Source organism: Nymphaea colorata, chromosome 1, assembly GCF_008831285.2.
Source record: "Nymphaea colorata isolate Beijing-Zhang1983 chromosome 1, ASM883128v2, whole genome shotgun sequence".
NCBI lineage: Eukaryota > Viridiplantae > Streptophyta > Magnoliopsida > Nymphaeales > Nymphaeaceae > Nymphaea > Nymphaea colorata.
This window is the reverse complement of record NC_045138.2, coordinates 21,209,031-21,226,356: the sequence shown is the minus strand read 5'-3', so window position 1 is coordinate 21,226,356 and position 17,326 is coordinate 21,209,031. Positions and strand designations below refer to the sequence as shown.

The window sequence follows — 17,326 nt, the reverse complement described above, 5'->3', positions numbered from 1 at the left end:
GGGATTGTCTATTGGCGTTGCAGCAATCCTGACCAGTCAAAGCACTTGGAAACTGCAAGAATGCGTATCTTTGATATGTGGATTGACTTTGTCAATTTGAGATCAGAAACCTATGCAGAACATAGTCGCATTCCAGCCATGGTATAAATCCCTCTATTCCTCCTCCATGTTGTATTATATGATGAATGTTCAGACCATAGCCACAAATATCATGATATTTTCGAAAATATTGCGATATTAACGAGAAAAATGAAGAAAACAGTAAAAACTGGAAAATATCATGATATTTAAAAAAACGTTAAAAATCAATTTATTGTGATTTTATCACAAATTTTTCATTTCATTTTCTGTTTTTATTTTTTTCAACTTTTGTTTTCATTGTTTTATTTCCTCTTGTTTTAGGTATTTAACATGACCTCCTAGATGCAATAGAATCGGTATTACTTTTATCATTTTTATTATTTTAACTAGATGTTTTTTAATATCTCCTTATTAGTTTTTCATTTCATGTATTTTTACCTAAAATTTTAATTTTTTATTTTTTAAAAAACTCTGAGATTTTCTCGAGGTTCCCCTCCGCCCCCCCAAAATAAAAAAAACAACTTTGCCGAAAAAGACCGAGAAAAAACTCTCCAATGAAAGCCTGAAAAGTGAAAACGATATTTGTGGTTATGGACTAGGCCTGGGCATCGGGCCAGCCCAGGCCCGACCGAAGACCTGAGTTTGGCTCGAAACCCGAGCCCGGGCCTAGCCTGATTAAAATTAAAAACATATATTTTTAATATAAAATAGTATATAAATATAATTAATCATAATAAAATCATATAATTATCTATAAAATCAATAAAATTAATATTAAAAAATCTTATTGGGCCGAACCGGGCTTAGTCGGGCCCACCAGAGCCGGCCCGGTGGCTTTTTTGGGGCTCGAGTCGGGTTGGGTACCCCACCTGATGCCCATGCTTATCATGGACTTCAAACTTTGAACATTGCATACAACTTTGTGTGGGTTAGTGGGATGATGATTTTGATGATGGAAATGAATATATTTAGGGTTGACCTTACAATATTTATGCATAAAATTTTGCACCAGGGTTATAAGAAGAATAATACTACGGTACAATGAATGCCAAGTTTGGTTTGTATGGTATTTATCATGTATCTATTTTTTAGACTTGCACATCTTTTCATATGTGGAATTGCTAACCAGATCTTCAATTTACATGCTCGGCTACTTGCGAATCCTCTATCTATTTTTCCCAAGAGTTTCCAGTCTGCTCTACAGTCACTTGTGCTTTCTAACACAGCAGTTTGCATTGTTGATAAGTAATTTATTGATCTTAGTATGTTACTCATAAAATCATCATATTGCTTATATATACAATAAAAAATGCACTTTTTCTAACTTTGAGTCGTAGCATAAAGTTGAATTGGTTATGTTCTAAATGGTTTCTTCTATATGTTTAGATTTGGTTGAAGATGCTTTAGCTTGTCCATGGCTGCATGTAACTTACAGTGTGACTAATTTAACATGTAAGTGATAAAGCTGATTAGGTTCAGGATATCCTTGACAATCCAATCCCACCAACATTCTGGCTGCAAGAAAGAGAAGCCTATGCAACCTAGTAATTGAGGCTGAATTTTGAAAGAAAATACTAATATCTTCTTATTTGTCATTGGGTTCAGTTGTACATAAATTTCCAATCAATTAAATATCAACTTAGCATGTCTGAATAAACTTAATTGCTTATCCTTTATTATGGTGTCTATTCTATTAACTAATATTTGTTGAAAATTAAAACCCCTAAAGCTATTTTAATGACATTTATTACTAGTCACGTTTATTTAATTGTCCTTTATACAATGTTGCAGAAGTTTGGTACGGCCGAGGAAGATGCCTATAGGAGAGATTTAACTATTAACAGGTACTCGACTTCCGCTTGGTTTTTTCTTTGCTTCTTAGTTGTCTCTGCATTTACAACATAGATTGCTGTAAGATGTATAGAGAACCTTCCATTCGCTTGGATGCTTCTGTTCTCAATTTTGGCGAGGCTAGTGTGCCATCGGCCTGTAGTTCACTAGGGACAATCAAATTAGGAAAAAAAAAAGGAACAATTCAAAAGAGACATCTCAATATTCATTCATCAATCACCACATTCCCATAACAATTACTTAAAAATTGGAAAAAACAGTAGCCCAGTTTGGGGCTCAAGTAGGATCCATACTGAAAAAGTAGTCCAGGTACAACTCCAAAGCCTTCAATGCTTCTTTATATTCTTATTCTCCGCAGGCCTGCTTTCTACTTTTGTCTAGTCATGCATCAGTCATTTTCATGGAAGCTACATTACCTTTCCAGGCATCTGGTCACTATATGGTTATTTCATTTTCGTAACATAGATGTATCTCAAAAGAAATTTCAAATCCAACGTACTTCTAGCAAAGTTATGGACCATCAGCAAGCCAATTTTCATGTGTCATGTTGGGTTTGCACATGGAGACATGGCTTAGGTCTAATTTTTTTTAGTGGACACACAGGCTATGGTTGCAATTGTGCATTGCTGACATAGGGTCAAGCAGAGTGAAAGCTTGACATCGAATGATGTGATGGTTGTCTATCTTGCTTAAAATAGACAATTGGCTTTAATTAATGACTTTCTTTGAAGAGAGTTTTCCCCAATTTGCTTGCATGGTTCCTAAGCCATTTGAAGGAATAAAATGTTTTGATAGAATCTGACCATTTTTTGTCGATAGTTGAGAAATGAAGGATCTGAGTGACATTTGCCAGGTGCTTGGGGATGCTTTTTGTCTAATCCAAAAGAATAACTTTTGCTACAGTAAGATGAGTAGACTAAGCAAAGGCTTGGGGTAACCCTTGGCACTACATTGGCTGAAAATTAAGCCCGTGAAAATGACATGAGAGCTTGTTTGCTACTCCTCCTTCAACTTGCTATGTCTCCCACATTGAGATGAGAAGTGCTTACTGGAGTTTTCTTAGAGAGAGAGAGAGAGAGAGGTTCTAGTTCTTGCTAGTGGATGGTAGATCCAAGGTAGTAGATACTAGTATACTAGGGCTGTTCATGTGCGAGTTCAGGTAGAGTTGAGCCAGCTCGAACTCTGTTTGAGTGTCTTGAAAGAAACTCGAACTCGGCTCGAGCTTGAGTCAAGTTCGATTTCATTAGCTCGAGCTCGAGTTCTTAAAACTCGAACTCGGCTCGAGCTGAAGATTGGGTTGAGCCGAGTCAAGCATTTCATTAAAAATTTATTTTTTTAAAAAGTGGCAGCATATAGATTTGAGCATGGAACCTCCTACACGCCGGGCCAAGAGCCTGCTGTGCCCTGCTTAAGGGCACACTGTTCTAGAAGCGTGCCAGCCATTCATTGGCAGGGTGGTTGGCTAATGCTTGGCCGGCCTGCCCATCATTCTTTTTAATATGTTATTGTTATGTTTTTTTCACTAGATTTTGACTTTTTTTTTTTTATTTGAAACCTTGAACTTGATTTTTGGATTTTTAAATTCTATTCTTGATTTTGAAATTTGGATAGAAGACACTTGAGTTTGAATTTAGATTTCAAATCTAGATTTGATCTAGTTTGGGTTTCGCATTTTGGATCCAACTTTTAGACCCGGATTAGAATGTGGAAAGCTTGAACTTGAGTTAGATATCCAAGCATGATCTTGAGCATGAATCTTGGATTTGGGTTTAGAGATAATTCCAAAACAGTATGGGGATTTGGATCTTGGATGCAAGCATGGATCCTGTTTTTGAAATAGATCTTGGATCTTGGATGGGCTGTCCAAAATGTTGAGGTTAAATTAATACTTGATGCATGAAATTTGGGTTTGCAGTTTAGATTAGAATATTGAGACATTGAGTATTATTTCGATCTGGATTTTGGTTCTAGATTCAAACTAGGATTATGTTCTAGGACTTAGACTTCAATTTTGGATCTAGATCTTGAATTGTGATTTTTTGGACCTAGTACTCGGATTGGGATCAAGACTCTAATATTGGATCTAGTTTAAGATCTAGATGAAGAAATTTGGATCTAGAGTGTTGGATATAAAGATCGGGTACAAATCAAGATTTAGATCTAGAATTTGGATGTGAATTTGCATTCAAATCTAAAGTGGGCTTGGATCTGGTTTTGGACTCAATGCTAGGAATTGGGCTTCGGTTTGGATTGAGGGCATGGACTGGACCTAGATTTGGTTTAAGTTTAGAATTTAGATCCTAGATTTTGGATTTTAAGGCTTAGATTTGATGCAGTTTTGGATCTAAGAATTAGGTTTGGCCTTAGTTTTGGATTTAAGGCTTGGAGTTGATCCTAGATTTGGATCTAGGGTTTGGAGTTGGTCATACTAATCAGTAAATGAAGCATCTTAGAGCCAATTCTCATGAAATGCTTAAGAAATTTGGAATAGAAGCTTGGAAAATTAATTGAAAACAAGGCTAAGAGCTTGGAGGAAATTTGGGGTGCTCATAAAAAACTGTTGTATGACTACTTTTTTTTTTCTACATGCCCAGTGCGGCCTAAGGTTTTCAAAGCTTTGCAGCTTTCACATCTCTAGGGCAGCTAAGCTCCAGAGGCTGTTTCCCAAGGACAAGTGCAACTCAACTCTATCCAGCGGCGAAGGTAAGGCCCTAGAGTTTTACTTAGGCCGAGGCCCTTCTCTCTTTTAAGTAAAAAAACCCCCGCAAGGCTTTGGAGAATGTCCTTATATAGGCACCCTTATTACAGAACTTTACATGGTACATGTGCAAGTGTGCAGCCTAGAGAGGCATGTGGCACTTGACTGCCAAGCTTTCTTTGGGTGAAGGGCTGATACGACTCCTCTTAGGCCTGATTCACTTTTCATACATGATTGCACGCTTGGGCAGCCTATCAGGCCTTCTGTGTCACCCACGGGATCTTGGGTGACCGTTTGCAGTAGTCCATAGTCCATACTCCATTGTGTGTAATACATGCTTTCCCCTGTACGGACTGGCTCGGCCCAATGCATGGCTTCGGTTTTCTGCAACTCATCTGTCAGCTCGGATACTCTGACCGTCTGACGCTTTTCTGGCCCAACTAGCTTGTGCATGAGATCTGTTTTACCTAGAGCCAATGGAATGTACAATCTCAAAGCCTGCCCATATAATCTAGATCTTGGGAGTTTCCTTTTCATTTTATTCAAATTTTAATTCTTTGTTGTTTTTAGTTAGATTGAAATGGAGATACTTTCTGTTTTAAATGTATTATCTTAAGTAAATGGACTATAAAAACACAAAATAATGTAAATATATTGTACGATCAAGGGGACAAGCCTGACAATATTGTAATTGGTTGCGATAATCAAATTTCAAGGGGGCAAGCCTGGCAATGTTGTAATTGATCATGACAAGAGAATCAATTGATGGAACTATCAGTCAAACAAGGTAAGAAAATTGTGGAAGGATTCAATGTTGGAAATGTTTGAGAAAGAAACTCTATTGCACAATTATGCTTCTTAGGTAGAGTTGGCCAAGCTCTCAAGTTTCAGATTTTGTAGGCAATTGATGGTTTACTATGTATTTGTTTTCGGGAAGTAAGAATTGGTTAAGGTTAGCTCCACCATATTGGGCAAACAGTGTTTTTTTGGCTTTGAAATGAGTGATTTTAATTTCTGTTTTGGCAGCTTATTCTACAATATAAATACTGATACGGTTGAGGATTTGACTGGTCGAGGTAACATTACAACTCATTCAAACTGTTTTTGAATTCTACCCATCTGATTCTTATATTTTTGTATTCTGTCACACAAATTAGGTTGCTATATCTTTTCTTTCAGGCATAGAAGACTTAAAAGAAGGAACTATTGCTACTCCATTACCTCCAAAAGCTACTTTCTTGGATGATCCTCTTCGAGTCCTGCGAGCTATCCGATTTGGTATCTTTTTGGTTCTGAGTGTATCAATTTCAAATTGCCAGAATAATGTAAATGCAAAATGTTGGTGAATTTTGATTTCATATAAAACAGATAGCTTTGCATGTTTTTGTATTATCATTTCCATTATTCATCATACCCAATGATTTATATTCACATGCATGTTACATTGCATGAACTTTGTATAATTCGGTCCAATCTGCTTACTTCGATGGTTCAAAGCGTATCACAAAAAAGTGAAAAATAAGTTGGCTGTTTAAAACTTAAAAACAAATGCCATTTTTTTTTAAAAATGCCAAAAAGAAAAAAAACCCGAAAAAACAAGTTTTTTTTTCCCTTTTTCAATTTTATTTTCAAGGTTTTTAATGCCAAACTGCTTGTTTTCATTTTCTATTTTTTATTTGTAGCAAATTTACTTATTTTTGATGTTTGAACTTTGAATTATTAATTGCTCCTTATTTATTTTTCCTTACTTTTTATTTTTTTTTAAATTTTTTACATGTTTACTGTATTTTTCCTGTTCTTTTCAAGCTTGCCATATTATACCCAAGAAAAAACCGCAAGAAAGTTTTGGTCACTATGGTTTAGAGTTAGGGGTGGACATTGGTTCAGGCCTGGGATGAACAATTTTACCTCCAGTTCTAGATCTAAGCAACTAATAGGTGCCTTTCACATACTGCAACTATATCTGTGCAATGATTGTATCTAGGGCTTGTCCTGCATATTTTTTGGTAGGTGATGTCCTGTGGGCACTTAGGAACTTAATTGTATGCTATCTGCTAGGTGCAAGATTTGGATTCCGACTGCATGAGGAGCTGAAGAGGGCTGCTTCTGATGATGAAGTTAAAGCTGCAGTATCTGATAAAGTTAGCAAAGAGAGGATAGGCCATGAAGTAATGCCTTATTTTTTTGCACATGGTGCATTTTTTAATGAAAATTATATACATTTTTGTTAATCCATAGTTCAGCATTTGAATTGCTATTTGCTACCCTGCTGGACATATTGCTTGCTAATAATTTATAACCAATTGTGAATATAACCCTGTGCTATTGTTTCTGCAGGTTGATCTCATGGTATCTGGCAATCAAGCTGTAAAAGCTATGACTTACATTTGTGACCTGGAACTGTTCTGGACTGTATTTGGCCTTCCTGAAGGCATTGCAGGTTCCGTAAGTGATGACTGTGACCGGTAATTCTGCCTATCTTGTGTATCTTTACATATAAAAACTCTCTTTCTTTGTTAACTAAATGGCCCTAAGCCCAATGAAGTGCAGTTCGAGGTGAAAAGAATTTGATACATATGTTTTTAACCTGACCAACCATGTGTAGATTCATGCTGACTTTACACCTATTTTTATTTAAAAACCGCCGGTAGATTGAGGCTGGTTAATCTTCACTACATCATTGCTTACATGTTCATGTCATGATTCGTGGAATATTAACTCAGAAGTCAAAACTGGTCTGCTCAATCTTGATAGAAATCTGGCACCAATATCTGCAACTAGAAATCTGTATTGATGCAGGAAGGTAGAGAGAAAGAATGAAACAAGAAGAAGCTGAGAAGAAGAAGCCGTGACCAGGATGGTCTACATGGCCCATATTTATAAGAGATAACAGTTACAATTGCAGAATCCTAAGAGACTCTTCATCGTAGAATCTTAGGAGACTTCACATATTACAAAGACATTGAATACCTCAACACAGTTTACAAGAACGTAGAATCCTAGGAGACTTCACATATTGCAAGGACGTTGAATACCTCAACACAGTTTACAAGAACGTAGAATCGTAAGAGACTTCACATATTACAAGGGCACTGAATAACGTGAGACATCGTTCAACGTGCTGGATTTTGGATCCAGATGGAGGATCCGAAAACCTTGTTGTTTAACAAATCTCACATCAGTGAACTGTTTTTTAGATCTCTTCATTGTCAGTCTCATTTTTTAGACGTCTTTGACGGCAGCCCATGTGGGATACATGCTTATGATTTACTTCCAGTACATATAAAAATTTCATATGCTTGATGGGTTTTTGACATCTTAAGAGTAGATTGAAAGTGGATATGAAAATCTTGTACTTGTTCTATTCTCCACATATAGCTGTCAAAATTTCTTGGCGTTCATGTGAGCGCATGACACCAGTTGTTCCACATGAACTGAAAGCTCCACAGCATTTACTCCTGCAAAGTTTCACACTATAAGTCCTAAATGATTTCCTAAGCTTCAGCTTAAACAGCATATACCCACGTTTAGGTAAATTCCAGTTTTTTGCTATTTCTAGATTGCATTACTCATTGATATTTCTTTTGTTTTTCTCTTAGCTAGGCTTGTTTTAAATGGGAATTGCAGGAATTTGAAAATGCTAGTGAGACAAATGTTGCTGATTGATGTTAGCTACATAGTATCTGGAGACTGGTTAGAATGTATATTGATGATACGGTCAATGATGGTTGTCATGATTTTCTTTTTCATGTTTTTGTAGAGGGGCAAAGAAGATAGAAGGTGGACTGTTGTAGTGAGTCTAGTGACATGCACAAATATGTTATGATACAAAATGTGAACTAGGGGTGACCAATTAGGTGCACTCTTGAAACCTATGTCACATAGGTACGAGTACAGGTGCTGGTATGGTTGTAAAGCACTTTCAAAAATTTGGGTACGAGGCTGTACACATGCACATATATTTATATAACACAAAATAAGATTTTAACAAACAAAAAATATAGAAAATTCACTAAAGAAAACTAGGTTGCTGCAAAATCGCCGGAAAATATCATTGGAAAATCCTGCTGAACTGATAGAGTTAGACCACAAAGAACATGAACATCCCTTTAGTGTCTGCTGATGGCTCTTCATCTTCATTGTATATACATGATGGTTTAGAACCTAATTAGTGGACAAAATGGACTTGGTCAACTTTGTCCAAGTCCAAAAAAGGACAGATACAGCCATGTGTGCGTTGATATCATCCAACATAGGTTTGATCATGTCCGACCTGTGTCCAAATGCGTATCCGTACCTGTACTCATGTCGATTGCATGGTTACCTCACTCAACTAGTTCCAAGGGTATTAGTACTATATTGTTTGTGACTTGTGGTATACCTCAATATCATAGCCACAGACATTGCTTAACGAGAAAAAAAAATAAAATGGGAAAGTATCGTGATATATTAAAAAAACATTAAAAATGAATTTATCGTAATTTTAATGCGCTTTTGTCGCATTTTTTTCAATTATTTTTTATTTCATTTTCTGTTTTTATTTGTTTTCAACTTTTGTTCCTTTGTTTTATTTCCTCTTGTTTTAGCTATTTAACATGACCTCCTAAATGCAATACAATACTTATCAGTTTTTCATTTCTTGTATTTTTACCTAACATTTTTCTTTTTTTAATTTTCGAGAGTGATATTTGTGGCTATGCTTAATATCTGCATCATAAGGTGTACATTAGTGTCACAATTTTCTTTTTTAATCTTAAGGGTACATAAGTTCCTTAAGGCTGAATAGCAAGCATGTCATGAGAGGTGTTTCCTGCATTTCAAAGTGAAAAGAAGTTAAGAGCTGATGTTAGGCATCAAAAAATAGGTCTTTACTGGTTTCTTTGTTTGGTCTATTTCTTCCATTCTTTTTTTCTTTTGAAGTTTATGGCCATTAAGTTTTTCAAGACCTCGAGGAGTAAGTCATACACACTAATGCTTGTTTGCTTGATATCCATTTAAATATTGAGAGTGACTTAATTTCTCAATTCTAATTATTTCTAATGAAAATGTGCTTGCTTTTTGCACTATGTATATTTTTATCATTGTACGTTTGATATTTGATGCAATTCATGGCCGTTTAAATGTGAAATATTAATTTTAGAGTTAATATGATTTTTTAATGAAGAATGTAACTTTTAAATTTTCTTTTCTGATTTTTTGGATTTAAAAATATAATTTTATGATTCGTTTACGATACAACATATAGGTCGATCCGTCCAATACACGTTACGATATGCATTTTACAACATTGCCTAAACCCCACTCAATTTTCATCTTAGTTCTTACTACTTCAGGAGTTACAACAACTTTAGTCTTTATCAGCTGTTGTTCTAGACTTGGCAACAATGTTTAAAGCAAAGTTGGTTTGCGACAGAATATCCTTGTGCAGGAGCGGCTTCAATTCCTAAAAAGTAGTTTTAAAAACTCAAGTAAATCATTGTAAGCGTGTTTCTAGAAAAAGGATTGAACTTCCTTAGTTCCTTTCTTTTTGCTAGCGGTCATCAGCATATCATCAACATAAAGTAGTAAAGTTCTTTTTCTTGCACAAGTATCTTTAGAAAATAATGCAGTATCAATGTAACATGATGTAGAACCACATTTTATATCAATGTAACCTGATCTAAAACCATGTTTTGTCATTATATTGTTATTCTTTTAATTTGTTTTGTGAGAATTTAAGTCATGTAACCTCTTGGCAGATATAAAGTTTGTTTTGTCGTTGTTACTAGATCAGGAATAACGAAGGTTAAAGGTGTTAAAACCCAAAAAATAGTTAGGTCTAAGTTGAAGCTTGATGTCATGACATCCTTGGAAACCCAACTCTTACAAACAATTGGTAAAACCCAAAAATTAGTTAGGTCTAAGTTGAAGCTTGATGTCATGACATCCTTGGAAACCCAACTCTTACAAACAATTGGTTGGTTAATTATGTATCTTGGCGTCATCAGACCAGACATGGATACTTAGTTTCTATGTGCTCCTTAATTGCACATATGAGTGCTATCCTACATATTGTCAGATACTCAGATAGTAGGGAACATCAAAGGAATGTTGTTATCATCCACTACTTCATTATAATTTATAATTGGTTGCATAAGTTGATGCTAATTGGGGGATGATTTATATAACTATCAGGCCACTGCTGTTTTACATTCTTGTTTGTTTTAGTAGTGATATGTAGAGGAGGAATGTTGTTGATCTCCAAGAAAATGATCTAGTTTCATTTCATACAGGACTTGTGTTTATTATATGAATGCTGCTTCAGACGTTTTAGAAGAGATTGGTTGTTCAACATTCAGTGTGAGTTCAAATTTCTAGATTGGGTCTTCTATTCTTACGTTTTGCTTTTGTTTATTTAAGAATTAAGTGCTCTCCTGTGCTTTCTCATAATTCTTGCTTGCATCCTACATCTCATAATACACTTCTATTAGATTAGTGGTGATTGCTGCAATGTCAATGTGCATGTTATATAGGATCTTGGTATGTTAGTTCATTTTATCTAAAATGAGACATCATTATTTGGCTATATCCTGCTGCTTCATTTGAAAGATTCAAAATGCTTGTTGTGCTTAGTTTCTTTGTTCTTTATTAGTTTGTGTACGAGAATGAAGAAGTCATATCTTTTGGAGTTCCTTTCAAGCTTATTGCCATGGCATTGATTTCAATTTGTTTTTAAGGAACTCTTCTTTCTTTTTTTTTTTGGGTACTTCTTTCAACCATATTGAGCTTGAAAGAAAATATGGAGAACTTCAACAACCCTTTCCTCGCTAGTCACCATCAACTTTGAATTGATGGTGGTGCTGCCTTCCTCCATTTCCTCACAGTCTACACTCTACACACCCTTTGAAGATGATGTCGAGGAAAGCATGATGTAAATCAATGTCCTAACACTTGTCATATGGGATATAAGAACAAAACTTTCATCCTAATCAATTTTATATTCTTGAGAATAGCTTTTAGCAACTAGACTCATTTTGCACATTTCTACATAGACTTCATTTCTGGTTTTACTTTAGATACCATCTACACGGATAGATCGGATTTCCTAGTTTTGTTTTTCCAAGGACAAGTTTATGTGTCCTTCCTTCAATCGAATGACTGTGATGATTGGCTTCATGGTAAGTGACTAAGTGTTTAAGTTCATACTGAGAATTGGTAGCAAGAAGGCAAGCTCCATGACGGACCAATCCTTGGGGAGGCCTGGTGATTCTTAATCTTGTATTATAGATCTTCTAAGATTAGGAGCTGAATCTTCAAATTTAAATCTAAGTTTCTATAGGATTTGTTGCTTTTCGCCTTTATTCCAAATTGATTCTAGAGTCTAGAGGATTCAACATCATTATGAGAATTTTGAGAAGCATCAACATCGAGTTTATTTCCAAAACTATTTAATTATTATTTTCATAAGCGTCATCATCATGAAAGCTAGGCAACAAGTTAAGCAAAAAGACGTAATCATCATTTTTGGTTTTTAGTTTCATCAAAGCCATTTTCATTCTCAACAAAAGCCATCCAGGAGAGGAGCAAGGGGCAGAGAGAGAAAGAGAGAAGGGGGAGATGGGAGGCACATGTAACAACTCTAGCCTCAAAACCACTAGGCATACTCCTCAGCCCTGAGTATCAATGCCAACCATGGAAATTACATATTTTAACAAGTGAATGCATCTTTAGCTCAAAACTGGTGTTTATGAAATAGGAATAATGTTTTGAACTCCAAGGGGTTCAAATTTCCAGTCAAGGGGATAAGGCATCCTATCTCGATATGCTTCTTATGTCTTCTTGATTTCCTACTATGTGTGTTCTCTACCTGCTTTCATTAATTTTTTCCTTGTCTTCACTTGTGGATCCATTTACTAGGATGTACTTAGGGAGTAATGTTTCGTGAGTAAAGAGTGATGTTGTTACTTGTGTGTGTCTGTCCATGTGTATGTGGATGTTTCATAGGTGAGGAATGCATTAACTGTGTGTTCGTATTCAGATTACGGCCAAACTGTTTGAGGTCAGAAGTGTAACCTCTATAGACTTTATGCAGCTACTATTCCTCCCATAATATTGACATTTTCTTTCTGAAGGAGTGCAACAAATTTAATTTGGGCTTTTAAATTCTGGGGCATCTAGTTCTTTTATCAACTTTATCTTCCATACCACTTTCTTACATATTATTAATATGTATTTTTGCATAATCAGGAAACTAGTATCTGCCTATTTGGATTCCATTTCATATAAAGTTGGTTACTCGTCTGAGGCTATTTTCATTCAGAAAGTTTTCTCAAACTGGAAACTATTGGGTTCTTTTTTTTGTTCTTGTTTCATATTTTTATTCTGTAATCGGAACAAATTGGAATGGATGGCAGCATACAATATTGCTAGCTTTTACATCGTGAGGTTGTTTGCTTGCTCTAATATTTGAGTTCCGTTGTTGAATAAATGATATTCTGTCGACAATTTCTTTTTAGGATGATCAAAGGAGATTGTGCTTATATAGTGCTCTATTTGTTCCACTTATGGCATTAAACTACACTGACTCTAAAGGGAAGAAGGTGATCTCATCTTTCTATCGTTCCGAAAGATAGCATTGATTTTTTGTTCTCAAGAGTATTTGGCTTTTGTTCTGGTGTAATTCTTAAAATTTTCCGTGTTGCATTCATATATAAATCTTTCATCTGTTTCAATTTTTCAATGACGTGGACCTTTCTTTTTATGTTCAGATTATGTGTGTGTAGAACTAATGTGGTTAATTTTTTCATTTTATCATGTTTATTTTAGATTTTGATCCTCTATTGGCAGAAACTTTTTTTGTTTTCTTGGGGGGAAGAGTTCCAATATGTGAGAAATTTAGTAGATCAATATTGAAACTGTCTTCTTCTCAAAGGCAAGGTCGGAGCTTTCTATGAATCTATATACATGGGCTTGAACTTGTTCTTGTCAAGTGTATTTTTTCTGGCACTGTTTAAGATAACTTTTCCTTGGACATATTTCTCAATATTTGGTCTTCACGAAAAAAAAAACTATTGAGCTAAGAGCATAAAATAAAGTTACCGGAAGATACATTTAACTGACAATAAGTAACTTTTTGGCTTAAGTGAACCATGAAGTGAAAGGCAGAAAATTATTAGCGGTCGAAGTTTGCAAGATTGTATTTGTGCTAGTATATATGTGCTGGTTTTAATGAATAGCCATTGACAAGATGGGTGGGTTTGGAAGTTAAGAAAATGTTTAACTTGCCTTTTTTCTTAAAAATTTTATAACCTTGCTTTTATTTATATTGATTTTTTTTTATGTTAGGTTTCTGGGCAAGGTTTGGAAATGATCATTCATTTGAGGAAAATTTCAGTACACATATATCTTGAAAAAAAAGTCAGCATTGGTAGGAATAGGATGCAAAGAAAAAAATAGTTGAGCTATTACAGAAAGTGCTTATAAATATCAACAAATTAGAAGCTTGATTTTGTATTGGAAGATGTTCAGGATCACCAATGTTCTGAAATATCATGCCAAAGCTACCTTGGATTTGTTTTCTGTGAAGAAACTAACTTGCACATGATGCTTTTGTGCTATTTGTTGAATTTGAGGAAACTAACTTTTGTGCACTATTCCTTGTTTAGAAACTTAGTTATTTCTAATTTTGCTTTGCATCTAGAATGTGATTGCTCTACTTCTATGATGGGCTTATTATGCACCGAAAATTATGTCATAACTCTTCCACCTTTAAGGTTATATTTGTTAATACAGGTTCCTGTTGTAAACAGTATATTTCGGAACTCCCTCAAGCTCAAAGCAAGTGATGCTGATACGGTTAGCCTTTTCAAATGATACTTTGAACAGAAATAATTTTTTTAAAAAATAGATTATTCTTAACCACTTAATGGACAACACTCTGAATTGTTTTTTTACTGATTTTGGAGCTGTTTTGGCAAATGTTCGGCAGGTCATAGCATTGCATAAAGCGGCAGAGAAATTTGCAACTTCTATCCCTTTCATCACGTCAGACAATGAAGCAGCTTTTCAGGAAGATGATCTGGATGTGCCTTTTTCTTCAAAAAAAAGAATATGTGCAGGTTCACACACACAATTATGCCATAAGCTCAATGTCTTTTGCTTTGGCTCAATATACATACTCCTATAATGATTCTGGAGTTGCAATCTGAGATTTTATTTTTTCTAACCTGTAAAACCACGTAAGGATATAGGTACTAAACCAGTTCAAGGGAGATATTACAACTTTAAAATGCTGGGTAGAATGCACTCTCAGACAGACAAAAAGAACACATGTATCGGCAGTTTCCTAGTCTAGTCCTCCAATTTCCTTTTGGTAACCGTCCTTCAAGTTCTTCGTCATGTTGCGAGGAGTCCATGATTTTGCATGGTCTCCTGTCCTTAGCTTCATACTTTTAGTAAATAGTAGAAAAGTGTAAGTATAATATTGTGGAACGTTCTTGTATGGTTAGAGATATATCTAGGCTCCTCAAACGTAGAACAGGAACCTGAATGAAGTTTCTAAGTTATTGTCTTTGTTGAGAGAACATAAGAGTTAGAGTCAGGGGTTTTGTTGAAAATTAGGAGTGATAAGTCTGTCTTTATTATTTTGTTATTTTTGGAAGACAAATTTTGTAAAGTGTATCATCGTCCTCTAATCTCTCTTCAGTTGAGATTAGGGTTAATGAAACATCCTCCTTCTTAAGCCACCAGCGACTGGGTGACTCCAACACTGATTTCCCTTCTTCATCTTCAATTTCTATTCTTCTTTTTCTTCCTTTATTTCCCTCACCTTTCTTTCTCTATTTTTTTCTTTTCCCTTTTTGTCTGGTCGGCACTTAAAGCAACTTTTGATCGAGTCATCACACCAGGGTTCTGATCACTGCACACAGTATGCAGCAGTAATTGGATTCCTTATGTGGTTGGGGCTTAGCAGGCATGTTCTAATTTTTCGACTATTGTGGGTGGTGTCAATCTCTATTCTGGTATGTTTTGTCTGCATGCAGTCATAGATATGTTTCAGATGTGGTTTCAGGTTGGTATGTGAGATCCACTCCACAGTTGCAGGCCTGGTTTTAGTCGTAGTTTGGGTTTGTTGTTTGTTGCCCTTGTTTTAATTAGGGATTGTTGGAGACATGGTTTATTAAATATAAAATCAAGCGTTTGTTGCCCTAATTTGAATTAGGGATATGTTGGAGACGTGGTTGATTAAATATAAAATCAGGCGCGGTTGTATTAAATTTATTCCAGATTTTAATTGATGTTGTTTAGATCAACCTTGGTATTTTGGTTGAAGTTTATTTCAGAATCAGGAATTGTTTCTGATGTCAAATCTGAAATATATTGTGGTTGTCGACTGTGACTGAAACCAGATGCTAAATAAACAGTTTCTTATCTGTGGCTGGTAGTAGGTGTTCCTTCTTTGCCTCTTGGACTGTCGATAGTTTGAGGACAGATTTCATCTCCATCGTACAGGAGGTTTATTCTGGATTTTTCTTTAGTTGTACTTGTACAGTCTTGTTCCCACTTTTGTTGTCTGATCTATTGATTATCCTCAACTTTATGTTGATTTATCTTGTGGGTTCCCCCCTGTAAATTTTTATATGATGGTGGACTCCAAGATAGAATAGAAATAAGAGGTCACTGCTGACATGAAGCTTTTGTGAATCCATTTTCATATGGATCCTCAGTAAAATTGGATGACACAAATTATGAGGCACAGAGATTTATGATGTCAGTCTCTGCACATTGCAGCAAACATACTTTATTGGAGGGAAAGCCTACTGAGAATATTGGAAAATATGCTATGTGGTCTGAGGACAACAATATACTCATGTGCTGAACTATGAATAGTGTCCATCCAGGTATTGCTGACGGTCTGATCTACTACTTGACTACTAAGGACATGTGAGATAATATAAAAGATCCTTATTCCAAAGATAGCAAGTTAAGAATGTCAACCCAACTCTACAAATTGAGTAGAATATTTTTAATTTACAACAAAGTGATCAAGCATTTATTCAATATCATGCATCTTCAAGGCTGCTTATGAAGGACTTAATTCTGTGCATCCTTCTTGCTTGCCCTCTCAGAAGATGCATCAAGAAAAGATGATGGTTACCTGATTTTTATCTGGTTTATGTCCAGAATATTCAGTAGCTACAGATGATAGGGGAAGATATCCCTACATTAACTGATGCTTATAATTGGCTTAATCATCTTGCTATTGCACTTCTCCTCCATGTGATACTCAACTTTCTGCTCTCGTTGTCTCTGGAGGGGTCTGTGGATCTGCTAGTGGTATGAGTGGAAGAGGAGGGAGGAAGCCATGGCAGGCTGCAGTTCACTTATTGAGTTATTGTCAAAAACAAGCTGAGACCAGTATTGGGATAAGCATGGCCTAACTTCGCCAAAAAAACCCAAAAACAATCTCGCCATTAAAACCCAACAATGATACTTTTGACAATGCTTAGGAATAACTTATAAAAATTCCACATGAGCAGATTAATTCACCATCGTAAATTTTGTAACTTTTTGATGCCCTAATCATATTATATATATATATATATCTTTCGTGCCCTGTTTATATATGTGTAGCTTGTCATTGAGAAAGTGATGCCTTCCCTTATAATCCTTCTATAAGAATGTTAACTTTGAACAACATTGAACTGAGAGACTTTG

At 35.5% G+C, this 17,326-nt stretch overlaps 1 protein-coding gene across 1 annotated transcript in view; it reads left to right on the top strand.

The window, feature by feature from the left end:
* The window catches only part of LOC116259622 (tRNA nucleotidyltransferase cca2), a 48,695-nt gene that overhangs the window by 4,552 nt on the left and 26,817 nt on the right, over positions 1-17,326 (top strand). The window contains exons 3-12 of the mRNA XM_031637481.2: positions 24-141; positions 1,873-1,925; positions 5,657-5,706; positions 5,810-5,908; positions 6,689-6,798; positions 6,968-7,095; positions 10,903-10,969; positions 13,126-13,209; positions 14,402-14,464; positions 14,598-14,727. Coding sequence (XP_031493341.1) covers positions 24-141; positions 1,873-1,925; positions 5,657-5,706; positions 5,810-5,908; positions 6,689-6,798; positions 6,968-7,095; positions 10,903-10,969; positions 13,126-13,209; positions 14,402-14,464; positions 14,598-14,727 — 902 coding nt within the window. The remainder of the gene's footprint in view (positions 1-23; positions 142-1,872; positions 1,926-5,656; positions 5,707-5,809; positions 5,909-6,688; positions 6,799-6,967; positions 7,096-10,902; positions 10,970-13,125; positions 13,210-14,401; positions 14,465-14,597; positions 14,728-17,326) is intronic.